Source organism: Barbatula barbatula (assembly GCF_947034865.1).
Source record: "Barbatula barbatula genome assembly, chromosome: 16".
Lineage (NCBI taxonomy): Eukaryota > Metazoa > Chordata > Actinopteri > Cypriniformes > Nemacheilidae > Barbatula > Barbatula barbatula.
The window spans coordinates 1,544,177-1,564,003 of NC_136779.1; the positions used below are offsets into that span (position 1 = coordinate 1,544,177).

Consider the following 19,827-nt stretch of genomic DNA (forward strand, 5'->3'; position numbering starts at 1 on the left):
GCAAATAATCTTATTTTTTAGTCTTATTTAGGATATTTGTCTTGTTTTCCAGTAAAAATGTCAAAACATTCTTGAGTCAAGATGCATTTTCTGGATGAGTCTTGATTTTACACAAATAAATATGAAATTTCAGTGATTTTGTGCTAAAGAATCTGCCAATGGGGTAAGAAAAATAATCTTGAATTACACCGTTTTCTTAGTCACTAAATTCAATATAATTTTTCTTACCCCATTGTCAGATTTGTTTTGCTTGTTTTAAGAACTAATTTACAACTAATCTAAAAACAAGACATTTTGCTCATCTAGAAAATGCATCTCGATTCAAGAATTTTGGACCTTTTTTAGAAAACAAGATAAAAAAACTAAGTAAGAAAGTCGTTTTTAAAAGCAAGACATTTTTAGGCGATCTATCCATTTAAGCAACAGCTTCTGTTCGCTCTCTATGAGATCTCTTCTGTTTATCTAGAGAAATAATGAAGAAATGAAAGGACTTTCACCCCGTTACCCCGTCTGACCTCCCATCAGACAGCATCATATCTCACAGACGCTCTGGTTTCTGTGATGTGTCTGCCTGCACGATCAGCAGAGTTTATATGTTGAGCAGGTTTCTGATCTGCATCTCCTCAGGCGACTGAAATCTTCTATCAGACCAAACTTTCCTAACAACCGAGTCGAGGACAGAATAGCCGTCTCAGCTCTGCAACGTGTCAAGAATAAGGGTTTTCCCACCCGCCGTCCACACCGTGACATGAGACAGACACTGTGAACAGTGCAGTTCAGCACATTTACTGACTCTATAAAACACTGAATCAAACTGAAGCAGGATGATGAGTATTTTCTCTTTAGTTTGGCACTAATGGTCTCAAAGATCCACAATTATTAATGAAAGTACTGTTACACAAAGCAGTACAACCGCCTCCCTTTAAAAATAAATCACAGATGAGATCTCTTTAAGAACTCAATTATTCATCTGAGAAATGAAATGGAAACTTTATGTCTCAGATATTTCTCCTGAGAGAATCTCGCCAATGTGTCTGTCATCAGAGTTTGAGAAGAGATGTCAACAACAATCAAAATCTGCAAACAAAATCTCGATATGAACTCAAGCATTTCTCATCAAATTGACCCAAATCCAGATAATTTTACCTCTACAATCTACATTGACTTTACACCTCCATACCCTTCAACTGTTTCAACAATTGTCTCATTGCTTCTTCAATCATTTCTCTTGAGCAATAAAAAAAAACACACGAGAATTGATACCAAATTTCCATTGCAATTAAAGTATCTGCCAAGTCCTTGCCGTCGCTGGTGCAAAAGCAAGATGCACCAAAACATACGAATTAGCCACATTGTAAAGCGGTCATGAATTGTGTGAGATTGTGTTGGACAGGACGAAGGTTTGAGGTCAGTTTTGGTGGCAGAGACGTCGGGTCTAGACTGAGTTCAACGTTTAACAAGCGCAACAAACACATGGGATCATTACGTTATAGGCTGGTTCATGTTGGAAGCTCTCTGAATACACCACACGTGTCTATGTATAGACTTCTGCATTAATAGAGCGGTTGGCTAATGGTCACTGTTGGCGACATCACAAAGCAGGTCAATAAAATGCAAGTATTTCTTCATTTAGATGCGAGTGTTTGAATGTGGTACACGCCTCCAGCTTCTTTTTACACGTGCAATAAAACCAAGTGTGAAACTTCAGCTTTTCACTCATCTCTAGTGATGTTATTTATACATCTTCAATAGACTCAATAAAGTCGGCATGTGGTTTGCGGCATCTCTGTTCGATTTGTTTGCTTTCCGTAGAAAGAGCTTTGTAGTCACGAGTCTACTGGATTTACAAGAGCAAATAACAGAATAATAAAGGTGCGAGGCTTTGAAGCGGGCTTTGAAGCGGCGCCTCGGAAATCTCGTTTAGGCACAAATCTTTTATTTTTCAATATTTGAGAGAAAAATGCGTTGAATGTTCACAGTAAGTCAAGCGATTTATCTGCTTTGATCTGCGAGTGAAATGATCAAATATCTGTAATATAAAAAGCTCAGTGATCAGTGCCCTGCGGAAACTCCTGACTTCAGCACACGAGCGGTGTTTTAAACGTTAAAAGAGAGACGGCTCTCCGAACATTTCAATACAACACAAATCCACACAAACAGCTGGGATCATAGATTTCCCACAATGCCTCACTTCAGCATCCTTCATAATCGATGTTTTTCAAAGGTCTAAAAATTCAACTCTAGAACACAACAAACCGACTCTTTTCTCCTTTGGGATTTCAAGTTAAATTCACACGGAGCATCTCTGTCTGGGCCTGAGGGGATTGCTTTAGCACATTATTTGTGCATTTTTGGCACTCAACCGTTTCAATAGCAACCACGAAAGCCTCCTAAACCCATCACGGTACAGGATACACGAAAGAACCCGTAAACCTGTTCTGAACACCCAGGGGGATGTTTTCTGCCTTACGCGAGCGCTCGATGTGACAGTTTGTGCAATAATAATGATTTCCTCACAGTCATCTTTTATTGCAGATGGAGCAATCTTTCATCGGCCAAAGATAAAAGTCTCTTTTTACTAAGATTAAAGCCATTCCAGTGACTAAAGCACAAGAGATGATTCTTTAATCTCTCCGTCCTCCTGAGATGTTCGTCATCTCCTGTCAGCTCAAAGGAAACCAGTAAGACCGCGTTACTGAAAAAGTTGCAGATTTATACTTCTGTGTTCTGTACACGAAGAGGTGTGAAATGAATGTAGATTCAACGTTTGAGTTCATATCAAGATCTTCAATAGTTTGGACTTTTGATGGCAGACTTCTGAGCTCAGTTTGACACGTTGTTGACGTCTCTTCTCAAACTCCAATGACGGAGACATTTGTGAGATTTCAGACTCTTTACCTCAATATATATCTGAAATATCTGAAATGCAGATGAGACTTGAGTTTTTATTTCTTTCCCATTTAATCTCACTGATGTCCATGAAAGCTCTTTTTTCAGCGTGCTAGAGATCTACCGCTGTACCCGCTAATGTTTCTCTTTGAAACATCCAGCAGCACGATGACATCAGGCGCTCAGCGTGTTCATATCCTGCTGCTGCGCTGCATTTGATTAAATATGAAAACACAACGCTGCAGGCGACACAGAAATCATCCTCTACGTGAACAAAGAGGAGAGAAGCTCTGACTGCGAAGACGAGGACAGATTGCAGTCCAGGATGAAGTGTGAGATGATAATCGCATTATAAAAACACATTTGGTCCTGTAGAATTCAGAAATTTAGGGAAATTATTTAATCATTTTGTGCACTTTTATTTTAAGACGGTGGTTCTCAACAGGGGGTCTCCAGCTGACTACCGAGGGTGATTTATAATTTAAAATTAGACAAAATGAGCATTCGAATACATTTCATATTTCTGATTTGTTCATTTTTTGAATAAACACTTTTCCAGTTAATATCAAGCTCTGAAATATTTTATCGAGTAGGAATTTTGAGATTTGGGGGGACTTTGAATATTGCGAATACAGCAGGGGGCCTTGGAGTCAAAAAGGTTGAAAACCCCTGCTTTAAATCTGTGTGATATTGTCACCAGTCTAATAACTTTCCAGGCAAAGCCGTCCTATTCAAGTCCACTCGCTTGAAAAAAGAAAAGCAAACATCTCCCCAACCATTTCAAGAATTATTCATGGAACACAAGGTTTAGAAACACAATGTCGGATCTGTCTTATCAAACACCACAATCAAAGCATCTTTCATCTAATCCAGCAGAACTGCACCATTCTTATCATCTCATTGAGTTCTCATTAACTTATCATTCTTCTCCGATGGGGGATTTGAAGGAGGATGACCGTCATTGGGCTGTGTGGGTGTTTGTGTTGGCCGACCTCCTTCATAAACATTTCCATGTGGAAGAAGACACTAAACAAACACTCAGAGACACCGGCAGACATCAGGTTCAGTGACATCAGGGTACTGTACTGAATAACCTGAAGTCCAGTCATCGGGTCACATGACGCTGTAATGTAAGGCCTGGAGGCGGCACGTCACTCACGCACAAAAAACTCAAAGGAAAACATGACATTTTTGAGCTAAAGAAAAAGAAAGGTTTCTAACGCTTCTTAGGTTTAGCAACTTTGGGTTTTAAAGTTCCTAAATGGTTCATCAGAGTTAAAAATCTACATTTGAACGAGTTGAAAATCCTCTTTATCTCAGGACTCTGATCTTTGTCACTTAAATCTACAGTTTTTACTGTACTGGTGCTTTAAAGGATATATTGTAAACCTTGTTGCATTCATACCTTTCCTTTAAAAAAGTATGTAAAAACTGCACTTCCATAATGTACTTCCAGTGCTTTATTTTCGCACGCTAATTGTGTACTTAATATACAAATAAATATGACTTACTGCTCCATTAAATAATCTGAAGAACGTCCAGCTGAGCTCGTGCTCTTTTGAGACATGAATATAAACTAAAATGTGCTTTTAACACACTTTCTCTGTATAAGAAACTAATTTACCACGTGAACCCATTTTTATTCACTACACTCTTAACAAAAAGGCTTTAAACGGGTCTTCGATGCCATAGAAGAATATTTTGCTTCCATAAAGAACCTTTAACATTTGAAGAACCACAAAAGGTTCTTTGCGGTGAAAAAAGGCTCTTCAGAAAAGTATGAAAGAGATGCTTCTTTAAAGAAAAGAAAAAATGGTTCTTCTGAGGCATCAGAAGAACCATTTAATACCTGGAAATTAAATCAATTTCCGGGTATTAAAACCAAAATTAGTGCATGAAAGAAGAACACAATAGGTGAATTATGGAAGAACACTTGGCAGTGAATGTGACGCCCCCTGCTGGATGCTTGTGTCATTGTGACCTTTCTGCCCCGCGACCTGAGCACATCTTATCAGGAACATATCATGAGTGAATGTGGCAGTGATGTGATTGTGACATGTGTGTGTGTGTGTTGGGAGGAGAGGTGAATATGCCAGCTGTGTTTGACTCCAGCTGGTCATGTGAAACACATGTATGCCACATGCTCAATTATCTTCATCACTTCCCACAACCCAGACAACAGGACGAGCTGGAGCAGACTTTCACACAGCTGTGTGCCCATGGCACTATTTGAGAGGGGTAGGCTAGTTCATTCCAAATAAAAAGACTGCCATCAATTATTCCCCCTTTTATATGTCATTAGAGCCCATATCCGTCACTTTAATCAGCGGAAGACAAAACGAGAATAAATGATGAGAGAATCCTCATCTTATGGTGAACTACACCTTTAACAGCACTAAGCCTCCAGTTTCCATGATGAAATCGAAAAACGTTCACACTTTACAAAAATCTTCCTTCAGAATTCTCGAAATGTGCGATCCTTACAGAAAGGCTGCACGTGCCCAAAAAAACGTGTGGTTTTAAAAACAAATTGTCAATTCTAATGCGAAATCCACATGTGTTTTATTTATTTTACTCTTACCCCTAAAGCGCTTTACTTTTTGCGTAAAATTTAAGTAAAACTCGACGTATACTCTTCAAAATAAATGTGCTTGAAAGGTTCAGCGCGATGCCATAGACAGAGGAACCATTTTTGGTTCCACAAAGAACCTTTCAAAGGTCCATCTCTTTCTTACTCTTTTATAACCCGAAGAAAAGTTTTTCACCACAAAGATGCCATTTTTCAATACAATCAGTTTAACATGCACAAATAACACTTGAGATCAGAAACACACATTATAGGGTCAACACTGATTTCATATTGATTTTAAAGCCACAATATGTACATTTGGAGCGCTAGATGGTGCACCTTCGAAACAACAACGAAAGGCGAAGCTAAATGATGTTATGTAGGAGAGTGGAATTATGGGACATGTCGTTTTCACCAGCCAGAGGCGTATGGAGATCGTCCATCATGTTGACGGACGAGGTAATGAATGGATTTTATTTTGTCATCGTAATGAATTAGTTTGCAAGAAACATGGAATGTAATGCTACGTCAGCCCGTGAATGACATTGGACTTTGTCAATCTCTTTGGTAGCTTAATGCTACACAGTTTACGCGTTTGAAACAGTCATACAGTCGTTGTGTAAAAAGTCAACTGCGTTTACGCTTTTTTGGGGTTTCCTTTACTCATCAAAGAGAAACCGTGATCCAAATTAACCGAACAACAGATGATACGTCCCAGATGCTGTATAACCAACCACTTCTGCATTTGCTTGTTGCCGTAGTTTCTACAACCGAAAACTGAGGGTCGTGCGGAGCAGTGAATAATTCAAGGGAGACAAGGGACAGGACATTATTTTAAATAGGAGTTTCTCTGGATTTGCACATTTGGGATAATGTAAGTACACAACTACAGGAAATATATCACACTGAGTAAGTGATTTTAAGATATCACGTAACGACATGATTCCATATTGTGGTTTAAAATGGCCAAAATCTAAAGGTCTTATACATTGAAACCTTCCATAGGCTTCTAATAAGTCTTCAGCTGTGTATAATCCACCATTGAGAGCGTATCGGCTTTTCCAGATGGAGATCAGCTCTGAGACCTCTAGAGTCAACTGCCCCTGGCACATTCATTCAGGAACATACGCTGATCTGAGATGAGCCAGAAACCCTGCAGATAACCTCACATGACCTTAAAAACAGATCACATGCTCCCGCTGCTGCAGCTAGATCATTACATCATCTGTTTACATGCGTTTTGACCCGGTTTCTTCTGAGAAAATAGCTGTGTGAGGAGTCATTATTGGAAGATCTTGTAAATGTAGAATCACTGAGAGATTTGTAGAACTACTGTAGGGTTGGAGACACACGAGACATCAATATTTTAGGTCTGTTTTGAGAACGACTGTACGTTTTAAAGGGTGCATGAACTAATTTTATGTCGCAATAACTAAAATGACTCAAATCTCCATCTCACGTGATGAATACATCAACTGAGCTCAGATGTGTCAAGAAAAGTACATGTTATTGAAGATCTCAATATGAACTCAAGCATTTCTCATCCCTACTGCTGGCTTTGTTCAATATCCACCAGAAGAGAATTTCACTGTTGATAAAAGCTGTGCATTTCTTCTTTGGTATTGCTGAAGTATTGCTGAAGGCCACACATGAAGGATCGGCCGCGCATTTAATAAAGCTCAATGATGAATCGCCCTAGCGGGGTCTTTCTGCTTTTCGCCGGTCTAACCTAACATCACCAGCTCCACTCGAGCGTGCCGTGAAGACCTCCTGAGACCACCTGAACAGTAAGCCATAGAGACGTGACAGAGCTCTGTGCCGGAGGGCTCAAGGATCCGTCCAGATTTACACGGCCTCACAGACGGTTCGTGGAAGAGGGGGAAATTAGGCATGCTGAAGGCCGAGAGCTCAACACGGGGATGTGACACGGTGGATGAGCATGTTTTTACTTTAACGTGAGGGGTTTTAATCCCAGAGTGAGTCTGTAATGAAGGGTGTGCTCAAAACGGCTAAATGATTCATCACATTACCGCCCTTCCTTTCGCTATAACGGGCAGAAATGTGTCTGAAAAGAAACACAAAGAAGTGATCTGATCTACATCAGCAGCATAAAAACGTATAGGAACTACGATCTACTATAGAATACCACAATGTACTATAGTAAATATTACAGTATACTATAGTATTTACTACAGTGGGTCACATCACTATAGTAAACACTGCCGAGGATTGAAGTATACATAAACAAAGTATTATATAATGTACTAAACTTTACAATGGTATATATTACAGTATACTGTAGTATTTACTACAGTTTATGAAATCACTATAGTAAACATTGCAGAGGATTGTAGTATACATAAACAAAGTGTTAGAATGACTAAACTACACTATTTTATAATTTACCACACTTTACTACGATAAATATTACATTATACTATATAGACTCCTTTAATCAATTGTTAACAGTAAAAAGTGCAGGATGTGGAAGGAATTATTATACTACAGGTTGCTACGCTTTACTATAAATACTAAAGTATACTAGTATTAAATACAATTCATGAATTTACTAGAGTAAACTCTGCAGAGTACTATAGTATACAGTACATTAATGAAGTGTATGAACTGCTATAACATACCACAGTATACTACAGTTTATTATTATATTACGATAGTGATTAGTAAACACACTACAGCTTAAACTACAGTTTAATACTACAAAACAACATAGTATACATTACTATTTAGTATATAGTGTACTGTAGTGTAATATAGTTAAAGTACATTACAGTGTGTTTAATGTGGGTTATCTAACGTAAGAACACTGTTGATTTAATAATGCTCAATTACTTTACTTGAAAAACAACAACGTCATATTTGAATAATATAGCAACAGAAGACATTTTTTAAGATTCATCTTGTGAATCATTCAAAACTGTGGGAAGTTTTTTCAGCTGTGACATATTCACAACGTCTCTTGTGCATAGCACTTAAATGAACCCATATTCTTTGAATTTCTGTTAGATATAGCTAAATATCCTGATGTATAGTGTTAAAATAATAGGATTGCCCAGTCACACAGAAGAACCGTGAACAATAGGTCTTTGAGTTTAAATTGCCAGCAAAGACATCCAGTTTTGCGGCCAAATGGACACTTAAAGGCGACTAGAATGTCTTCACACCTATTAGGAAGCAATTTAATGATGTGTTAAGAGATAACACAAAGACACGCTATAAACTGGCTTTAACGCTGAAGGCCCCATTTAGTGTAATTGAATGAAAAGAGAGACTTAAGAGCTTAATTCTTCAAAAACCTTTTGTGTGCGTGCGTGTTTCACTGAAGAAATAAGTCATACGGGTTTGAATCAACACTTGGACATGACAGAATATTTATTTTTAACCGCCCACACCCTCATCCGTCACTTTACCCTCAACCATCCAACTCACTTCACCCTCATCCGTCCAACTCACTTCACCCTCATCCGTCCAACTCACTTCACCCTCATCCGTCCAACTCACTTCACCCTCATCCGTCCAACTCACTTCACCCTCATCAGTCCAACTCACTTCACCCTCAACCGTCCAACTCACTTCACCCTCATCCGTCCAACTCACTTCACCCTCATCCGTCCAACTCACTTCACCCTCATCAGTCCAACTCACTTCACCCTCAACCGTCCAACTCACTTCACCCTCATCCGTCCAACTCACTTCACCCTCAACCGTCCAACTCACTTCACCCTCATCCGTCCAACTCACTTCACCCTCATCCGTCCAACTCACTTCACCCTCATCCGTCCAACTCACTTCACCCTCATCAGTCCAACTCACTTCACCCTCAACCGTCCAACTCACTTCACCCTCAACCGTCCAACTCACTTCACCCTCATCCGTCCAACTCACTTCACCCTCACCCGTCACTTTACCCTCAACCATCCAACTCACTTCACCCTCAACCGTCCAACTCACTTCACCCTCATCCGTCCAACTCACTTCACCCTCATCCGTCCAACTCACTTCACCCTCATCCGTCCAACTCACTTCACCCTCAACCGTCCAACTCACTTCACCCTCAACCGTCCAACTCACTTCACCCTCAACCGTCCAACTCACTTCACCCTCATCCGTCCAACTCACTTCACCCTCAACCGTCCAACTCACTTCACCCTCAACCGTCCAACTCACTTCACCCTCAACCGTCCAACTCACTTCACCCTCATCCGTCCAACTCACTTCACCCTCACCCGTCACTTTACCCTCAACCATCCAACTCACTTCACCCTCACCCGTCACTTCACCCTCAACCGTCCAACTCACTTCACCCTCATCCGTCCAACTCACTTCACCCTCACCCGTCACTTTACCCTCAACCATCCAACTCACTTCACCCTCACCCGTCACTTCACCCTCAACCGTCCAACTCACTTCACCCTCATCCGTCCAACTCACTTCACCCTCATCCGTCCAACTCACTTCACCCTCATCCGTCCAACTCACTTCACCCTCATCCGTCCAACTCACTTCACCCTCATCCGTCCAACTCACTTCACCCTCATCCGTCCAACTCACTTCACCCTCATCCGTCCAACTCACTTCACTCTCATCCGTCCAACTCACTTCACCCTCAACCGTCACTTTACCCTCAACCATCCAACTCACTTCACCCTCATCCGTCCAACTCACTTCACCCTCATCCGTCACTTTACCCTCATCCGTCCAACTCACTTCACCCTCATCCGTCCAACTCACTTCACCCTCATCCGTCCAACTCACTTCACCCTCATCCGTCCAACTCACTTCACCCTCATCCGTCCAACTCACTTCACCCTCATCCGTCCAACTCACTTCACCCTCATCCGTCCAACTCACTTCACCCTCATCCGTCCAACTCACTTCACCCTCAACCGTCCAACTCACTTCACCCTCATCCGTCCAACTCACTTCACCCTCAACCGTCCAACTCACTTCACCCTCATCCGTCCAACTCACTTCACCCTCAACCGTCCAACTCACTTCACCCTCATCCGTCCAACTCACTTCACCCTCAACCGTCCAGCTCACTTCACCCTCAACCGTCCAACTCACTTCACCCTCAACCGTCCAACTCACTTCACCCTCATCCGTCCAACTCACTTCACCCTCATCCGTCCAACTCACTTCACCCTCATCCGTCCAACTCACTTCACCCTCAACCGTCCAACTCACTTCACCCTCATCCGTCCAACTCACTTCACCCTCAACCGTCCAACTCACTTCACCCTCATCCGTCCAACTCACTTCACCCTCAACCGTCCAACTCACTTCACCCTCAACCGTCCAACTCACTTCACCCTCATCCGTCCAACTCACTTCACCCTCATCCGTCCAACTCACTTCACCCTCATCCGTCCAACTATCCGTCCAACTCACTTCACCCTCATCCGTCCAACTCACTTCACCCTCATCAGTCCAACTCACTTCACCCTCAACCGTCCAACTCACTTCACCCTCATCCGTCCAACTCACTTCACCCTCAACCGTCCAACTCACTTCACCCTCATCCGTCCAACTCACTTCACCCTCATCCGTCCAACTCACTTCACCCTCATCCGTCCAACTCACTTCACCCTCATCCGTCCAACTCACTTCACCCTCATCCGTCCAACTCACTTCACCCTCAACCGTCCAACTCACTTCACCCTCAACCGTCCAACTCACTTCACCCTCAACCGTCCAACTCACTTCACCCTCATCCGTCCAACTCACTTCACCCTCATCCGTCCAACTCACTTCACCCTCATCCGTCCAACTCACTTCACCCTCATCCGTCCAACTCACTTCACCCTCATCCGTCAAACTCACTTCACCCTCATCCGTCCAACTCACTTCACCCTCATCCGTCCAACTCACTTCACTCTCATCCGTCCAACTCACTTCACCCTCAACCGTCACTTTACCCTCAACCATCCAACTCACTTCACCCTCATCCGTCCAACTCACTTCACCCTCATCCGTCACTTTACCCTCATCCGTCCAACTCACTTCACCCTCATCCGTCCAACTCACTTCACCCTCATCCGTCCAACTCACTTCACCCTCATCCGTCCAACTCACTTCACCCTCATCCGTCCAACTCACTTCACCCTCATCCGTCCAACTCACTTCACCCTCATCCGTCCAACTCACTTCACCCTCATCCGTCCAACTCACTTCACCCTCATCCGTCCAACTCACTTCACCCTCAACCGTCCAACTCACTTCACCCTCATCCGTCCAACTCACTTCACCCTCAACCGTCCAACTCACTTCACCCTCATCCGTCCAACTAACTTCACCCTCAACCGTCCAACTCACTTCACCCTCATCCGTCCAACTCACTTCACCCTCAACCGTCCAGCTCACTTCACCCTCAACCGTCCAACTCACTTCACCCTCAACCGTCCAACTCACTTCACCCTCATCCGTCCAACTCACTTCACCCTCATCCGTCCAACTCACTTCACCCTCATCCGTCCAACTCACTTCACCCTCAACCGTCCAACTCACTTCACCCTCATCCGTCCAACTCACTTCACCCTCAACCGTCCAACTCACTTCACCCTCATCCGTCCAACTCACTTCACCCTCAACCGTCCAACTCACTTCACCCTCAACCGTCCAACTCACTTCACCCTCATCCGTCCAACTCACTTCACCCTCATCCGTCCAACTCACTTCACCCTCAACCGTCCAACTCACTTCACCCTCATCCGTCCGACTCACTTCACCCTCAACCGTCCGACTCACTTCACCCTCAACCGTCCGACTCACTTCACCCTCATCCGTCCGACTCACTTCACCCTCAACCGTCCAACTCACTTCACCCTCAACCGTCCAACTCACTTCACCCTCAACCGTCCAACTCACTTCACCCTCAACCGTCCAACTCACTTCACCCTCAACCGTCCAACTCACTTCACCTCATCCGTCCGACTCACTTCACCCTCAACCGTCCAACTCACTTCACCCTCATCCGTCCAACTCACTTCACCCTCATCCGTCCAACTCACTTCACCCTCATCCGTCCAACTATCCGTCCAACTCACTTCACCCTCAACCGTCCAACTCACTTCACCCTCATCCGTCCAACTCACTTCACCCTCATCCGTCCAACTCACTTCACCCTCATCCGTCCAACTATCCGTCCAACTCACTTCACCCTCATCCGTCCAACTCACTTCACCCTCATCAGTCCAACTCACTTCACCCTCAACCGTCCAACTCACTTCACCCTCATCCGTCCAACTCACTTCACCCTCAACCGTCCAACTCACTTCACCCTCATCCGTCCAACTCACTTCACCCTCATCCGTCCAACTCACTTCACCCTCATCCGTCCAACTCACTTCACCCTCATCCGTCCAACTCACTTCACCCTCATCCGTCCAACTCACTTCACCCTCAACCGTCCAACTCACTTCACCCTCAACCGTCCAACTCACTTCACCCTCATCCGTCCAACTCACTTCACCCTCAACCGTCCAGCTCACTTCACCCTCATCCGTCCAGGGTTCCAGCAGCGTACGAACAGTTGCCAGCCTAGTACTGGAAAACCCCTTTTTCCGGTCCTGTGTTGCCAGATATTCAGATACTCAATCTCCCTCAGCTGTCCGGACACATTTCTGGACGTGTGGAGCAGCACTTGTTCACTATGAACGTCTGAAAGTGCGTCACCTGACATATAAAATATACTGTATCTGCCCTGAGGAGGGGTGGGGGTTCAACATCAAACATCATTCAGAACCAATGTGGGTAATGGGTCATTTCAGAGTGAAAAGATTGATTTAATTTAACATTGAAAAGTGGGCATTTATATACAGTAGACAGACGGTTGAAATGACATTTTCGTTTTTTCCACATTCTCACGTTGTTTTAGACTTGTAAAATATTTATTCTTTTGTGTAGCAAAAGGAGAATTTTGAAGTAAGCTCCGTGCAATAGGGACTGATATGTGACACTGGGTTCACACAAAACGCGAATTAGGCGTTTTACGAGAGTAAATGACATACGAAGTTAATGCAAAGACGCGTATAGATGTGAACTTGGTGGTGCACAGACGGTGCGAATCACACAAATAGAGGGGCGGCCGTGAACGTGTGTCACTCTCGTCTTCCACGAACGTTGAAAATATTTGTCAGATTGTGTCACTCGCGCAAAAATAACAAACCTTCCCCTCAAGTAATGAAGAGCATATGGTGTGAACCCAGCATTAAAGCCCAGTTTATAGTGTGTGACGTTATCTCTAACACTGGGTTCACACCAAACGTGAATAAGGCGTTTTACTCAAGTAAATTATCTACAAAGTCAATGCAAAGACGTGTATATAGACTTGAAAATACTATGGTAGTCAATGGTGGCCAAGAACAAGCATTGGTTATAATCATTCTTCCAAATATCTTTCTCTATGTTCAGCAGAACAAAGACATTTATTCAGATTTGGAACCAATCGAGGGTGAGAACTTTCATTTGGTATCTTTAAGACATCTTACTTTGTATTAGTTGAGCACTAAAGTCTAAACATTCTCTACAAATGAGCACTTACTGACATACAACAGACTCAAATTGAAACAAAAATCAAATAAAAGGTTTATCTTCTGACAAAGTGTGACTTGTTTAGAGATCTACACAAACATCCACACTTGATAACCACTAACACTTTAAACTGATCCATCATTCACAGTAAGGTCAGTAACATCTATTATAAAACTAAATAGAGTGCATTTAAATTTCATATTGTTAGGTCTCATGTTTGTGAATTTAAAAAACACATCCCTGTGACCCTCCTGCATTTTACAACCGATCACGCTAATGGAAAAAGAACAATCTGTGCGGATGCCAACTCATAAACCTCTGCTATTAAAGATTTCCTGAAGCATTAATGCAAGAACACATGCGGTGCCGAGAAACCTCACCGGTTCGAGTCCCCGTGAGAGAGCGAGGAGACACCTGTTCAGATGAACTCAGTCATTAGTGTTTAATGATGGCAGCAGGTAACCGCCTCCTGTCAGACCGCTGCCAGGTTTCACATCAGGGGGGAATGCTGGGAAGACGAGGGACTTTATTTCTACCCTGGACCCCGGAGGAAGATGCTAAACGAGAGTGAACTTCTTAAAGGGGCGGTTCACGTTAAAATCATGAAATATTCTCAAGTGAATCAGGAGCATTTTCTTTCTTCCAAGAGAAATAAATGTAGTTCTTTCTTCTGCAGAAAAGAAGATATTTTGAAGAACGCCGATAAACCAAATAGCAATGACCTCCACAGTTCCTTTAAGAAAACTCATATGAGTGGAAGTGAACTCTCTGGGTTTTCCACAGGGAACAGGAGTTTACTCGACTCCTCTTTCAGACACATGTAAGGGTGCTGAGATTCTTTGATCATGGGTTTCAGCAACTTTGTCATCACATGGACAGTTTCCGGTTTTACATCCCAGTGTTTACACCCGTCTCTGCCAACTCCATCCTCACGTATGTCTCTCTGTTCCTGCTCTTAACTCGCCTCTCTCTCTCTCTCTCTCTCTCTCTCTCTCTCTCATTGTCCTTTCCTGCACATCTTCCCCTCTCTCTCCATCTCTCTGTCTGTTTTCTCTACCACAGAACCTCCTTTATAGCTCAGGGGCATCTTAGTCTTGTTTTCAATTGATGCATTGATGAAAAAATAAAAATATAAACAAGATACAAAGTATAGAGAATACATCTGCTTTAAGGTGGAAAGGAAATAATAAATTGTTGTCATCTTAACACATTGAATATTATCTGCGTGTATATAGCAAATGTCCACATTTTCTGTTTATTCTCATTGATCTAGTAGAGACTTCATGGTTTATTTTTCTTGTGTCTTATCTGGTTTCATGTGTCATTCGTGTCTTTACCACCAAAGTAACCATCGTTTCCACCAAAACATCATGCGGACTTTAGTTATCATTACTACAGTAAACTCACAGAATCTCCGGCAAACGAAGTCCTTCAGTTTTGACGAGAACAATTAGAGTTCCTGTGGTACAAACTATGGTTACCGTGGTAAATGTCTGTCGTCCGGTGTGTCAGCGGTGGTCTTCTGTGTTAACTCAGCACATCTGTTTTACAGAAGTGCTCTGATGTAATGAGGCTGAATGTAATCTCAGGCTGATGAAGAGCGTGTCACCATAAACTCTCTGTCATTTATCAAATGTGCCAGCGTCGCGTACGGTGGGTCTGTTTCATTAGCGGAGCTCCTGCGCTCGCATCTTATAATCACAGCGACAACATCCAGTGATCCTGCGTGGAGTCTCATTTCAACTCAGTTACAGCGTGTGTGATGATGAATGAGCTTTTAACTATTAATGATCCTCAACATGAGATGAAGCCTCCAGAGCACACAAAACATCATCATCACATGCAGAGAAATACACTTAACATCAGGGGCCAAAGTGATTGTCTTCTGTGTCAATAAAGAGAGAGAGAGAGACAGAGAGAGAGAGAGAGACAGAGAGAGAGAGAGAGACAGAGAGAGAGAGAGAGAGAGACCTTAGCTGTGATCCTTATTAGAGTCTGCTTACAGTAATAAAGCACCCTTTACTATGGTAAAAATGTAATTCTGCAATCATCTGATATGCTGTTTTAAAGTGCATAGGGGCAATAAAGCAATACAATAAACTACAATTAAGTACACTTTTAATTTAAATAAAGTGCAATTTAAGCAATTTACAGTTGAATTGTAATCTAAATGTGCCACATTTTGGTGAAAATAATGCAATCAATGGATCTTTATGGACCTAACAAATGAGTATTTTGTCATTTGGATACTGTGGGGAAATACGGGCAGGGTTTGGTTTGTGAGACTGACCCACATTCAGCTATTATGTGAAATAAATGAATCTCAACGGAATGAACATTAAAATGAACTTCTGTGCCAATAAACAACATGAAAGACAACTTGTGCAACAGACGCCGTTATGGAGAAAATCAGTATGTTTTTATACCAAAATGACAACAGTTCATCATGTGTTGCTTTGGGAAGAGAGCAAGACCCATCTGCTCCCTAAACACAAGCTGCCAAGGTGTGTGCCAAGATATAGACACACAATACCAAAAATACTTCAATAAGTCAATATGATTACTAATAATGACTGAAAACATCTGACCACACCAATGAAAGTAATATTAAGGATATAAAAATACAACCAACGTCTGTGAAATCTGGTGTTTTATAGTGTACCCTGATGCCCAAACAGCCAGCGCACTAGGTTTTGGGACACTGTCACGCGCAGTCATGTGAAACTTGTAAGCGCACAAAGCAAATTGTGTAATGTTGTAAAATGACGCTTACCTCGTGGAAGCAGACTTCCAGCGCAGCAGACAGTCAACACGGACACAACATGCGCGCAGACCGCGGGCAGAAGCGCAAAGTTCGGGCTGTGCCGGGTGGACATGCTGCCAGACTGAAGCTCCACACGGACGATCCACGCGTATCACGACCGCACCACCATAATATAGAGCAGCAAGAGCAGACGGCAGCTGATGACTTCAGACACTTCCTGAAATCTGAGAGACACCAGGAGACTCCATGAACGAGCGCCAGACATCAGCTCTCCATGAGCGCAGCGGCGATGTGAACGAATGCAGGCGCATGTAACTGGACGCGCAGTGTGTGTGTGTGTGTGTGTGCGTGTGTGGGAGCAGATCTCCAGCACAAAGTGTTGTTGTCAGTCAGAGAGACCATGTGCTGTGTGCTGTGTGTGCTGTGTGTGTGTGTGTGTGTGTGTGTGTGTGTGTGTGTGTGCTTGCGTGCGTGCGTGTGTGTGTGTGGGTGCCATTTGCGCCAGGACGCACAGGGAGAAACTACAGGAGGACTAGCAAATGTAAACAATGCAACACTTATGAAACACGTTGTTTTACAAAAATAAACTAATCTTATATACATATATACATTTCTTTCTTTCATTCTTTCTTTCTTTCTTTACAATAATGTGTTTTGTAGACTCGTTTTTTTATGCAACAGGCATATTTTCAAATTGCCACTCGTCATAAACGGCATCATATATAAAGTAAATTCTCATTGACCAGAATTGTCATATCATTTGTCAAACTCAAGACTGCACATCCTGAAAACACAAGAACAAAATAACACCCAACAGCATCTGCTGTGTTGCTTTGAGTTCAAAAATGCCCCCAATTCTCAAAAGAGCTAAATACTTTGTGATTTCATCAATCTGTTCTTGTGTTACCCGGATTTCATCAGATAAGAGAAACAGATCCAACTGTAAGAGACAGAAGAAATCCATTTAAAACATGTCCTGATCTCAAAGACTGTGATGTGCCTCATTTATAACATTAACAACTAAGAAATCTTTACTTGCACACAGAATGTGTTTCCATTAGACCGCTCAAAGGTCGCTTTACAAAATGGGTACATTTTGAAACATTAATTTAAAATATGTTACAATAAACTGAAAGTAAGTGAGATTGAAAAAAACATGTTTTTTGTTAGAGACAGAAAGGCCTTCCTCAATCTTTATTGATGGAATCAAAAGCTGGATGTTATTCACTCAAGATCTGTTGAAGGTTAACCGGGTCACTTCAGGTAAACATGAAACACAAGATGAGCTCCTGCGGTGAGACCATCTCCATATAAATGACTTACAAACTCACCTGTGCTACACTGTAAAAAAATCTGTAGAATTACAGTATTAATGGCAGTTTGCCAGGAATTTACTGTAGATTTACATTTGTGTAATTTTTCTGGCAACAGTTTGTTCAGAGATAAATAATCATTATACATAACAATTTCATCTTTATCCTTACAGAAAAAACTATAAAATGACAGCCTCGTGCAAAGCATTCTGGGAACCAAAATTAGAAGAAAAAAACGGAAAAAGGTTTAGATGAATTTGTGGTTCCCAGAATGCTTTGCATTATGCTGTTATTTTATCATTTTTTTCTGTAAAGATAAAGACTTGTTAATGTTTAATATTCATTTTTGCTTTTAACAAACTGTCACCAATAAATTAGATAAATTAGATAAACTAGCTGCATAACTACAGCAAAAACGCTTACAGTGTACCCATCCACCGGTGCCAAAAACTCTCCAAAAACCTTCAGCAGGGTCACGGGTAACAAACTACACCTTAACATTCATTTTATAACTTAGAAAGTGGCTTCAAAGACTATAAACTAAAATACATTTTTAAATGATTTTAAATATTACAGTTTAATATAATACATACTGTTTTGCAACACACTCAAATGTATATACTTTTCTTTAACAAACACACTACATACTTTTAGTGCGTATAGTAAAAGTAGACGAATCGGGACGCAGCATCTATTTATGACAGATAGATGCAAACTGGGATGAGTTTAGACTGCATCTCTTGCTTCAAAGATCACATCTTTAGCTTTTTTGGTGTTGGGTATTTGCATATGTAAATATTTATCATTACTTTAACTGCAAGTTTCCTCACATTGGAGATTATCGCACAGTCTCATGGGCGTTGTGAGCAGACACGTGTTGGACAGTCTTGGCCATTTCTTCAGTCCCTTCAGACAGGAGACAAAAGCTTCTTTCAGTTTGCATCAGCGGACGGCTCTATTAGTGATGCATTCCTATTCACAAGGGTCAAATTCCTTTCGCTCGCTGCTAATGGCTCAGAGAGACGCAGACGGAGGCCGGCCATGTCCAAATGGGCCTGAAGAACATGCAACCTTAAATAAATGTACGACTGAGACTCTTCCAGTGTTCATCTGTTGAGCTTTTAGAGAGGATGACTGGATCTGTATTGTAGCCTTTTATTTCCAGTACGCTACATGATGTAAAAAGACAGGGGTCTGCCTCTGATAGAGGGTGAACGGTCCACGGCTGAATACGGTGGCCACTTCTCTTCCGAGTGCTAAATCCTGTTTCAAAGTCACAAGTAATTGTTTGAAAGCACGAACCACCTTAAAAGAAATCAACGAAATGTATGCATAATTATCTATATTATATCATGTGATTTAAGGTTGTCATAGAAGGGATACCGGGGTTAGTTGTCACACAGAGTTTAAAACACAAGTTGATAAATAGAAAGTATGTTTTAAAAAATGTTTTAAAAATTTAATTAAATGTGACTTTTGGTTCTCTAGCAGTTCATTTTGTATGTTGGTTTCAAAGTGAGAGTTTAAAATAGTCCTAAAATCCATCTTAAAACACAATTAGCCTACATTGTTTATTAGACAATATAATGTAAACGTTTAATAGCTTTTAAAGTAAGCAACTCCGTTTCTGTACAGTGTTTGACTTAAACAAAACAATAACTTACCCTGACAATATAATATTCATAGCTGTTAAGATTGTGACAGCCAGCCTCGGCCTCCCACACAGTCTGATAAATGTGACC

At 42.0% G+C, this 19,827-nt stretch overlaps 2 protein-coding genes across 2 annotated transcripts in view; both read right to left on the reverse strand.

Moving 5' to 3' along the window:
• The window catches only part of adam12a (ADAM metallopeptidase domain 12a), a gene marked incomplete at both ends in the record, with an annotated part of 68,500 nt that extends 51,616 nt beyond the window's left edge, over positions 1-16,884 (reverse strand). The window contains one exon of the mRNA XM_079476811.1: positions 16,782-16,884. Within this exon, the coding sequence (XP_079332937.1) occupies positions 16,782-16,884 (103 nt within the window). The remainder of the gene's footprint in view (positions 1-16,781) is intronic.
• A 644-nt stretch (positions 16,885-17,528) lies between these two features.
• The window catches only part of cUnh10orf90 (chromosome Un C10orf90 homolog), a gene marked incomplete at its 3' end in the record, with an annotated part of 9,070 nt that continues 6,771 nt past the window's right edge, over positions 17,529-19,827 (reverse strand). The window contains exons 8-9 of the mRNA XM_079476812.1: positions 17,648-17,712; positions 17,529-17,556 (exon numbers count right to left, since the gene is read on the reverse strand). Of these exons, the coding sequence (XP_079332938.1) occupies positions 17,529-17,556; positions 17,648-17,712 (93 nt within the window). The remainder of the gene's footprint in view (positions 17,557-17,647; positions 17,713-19,827) is intronic.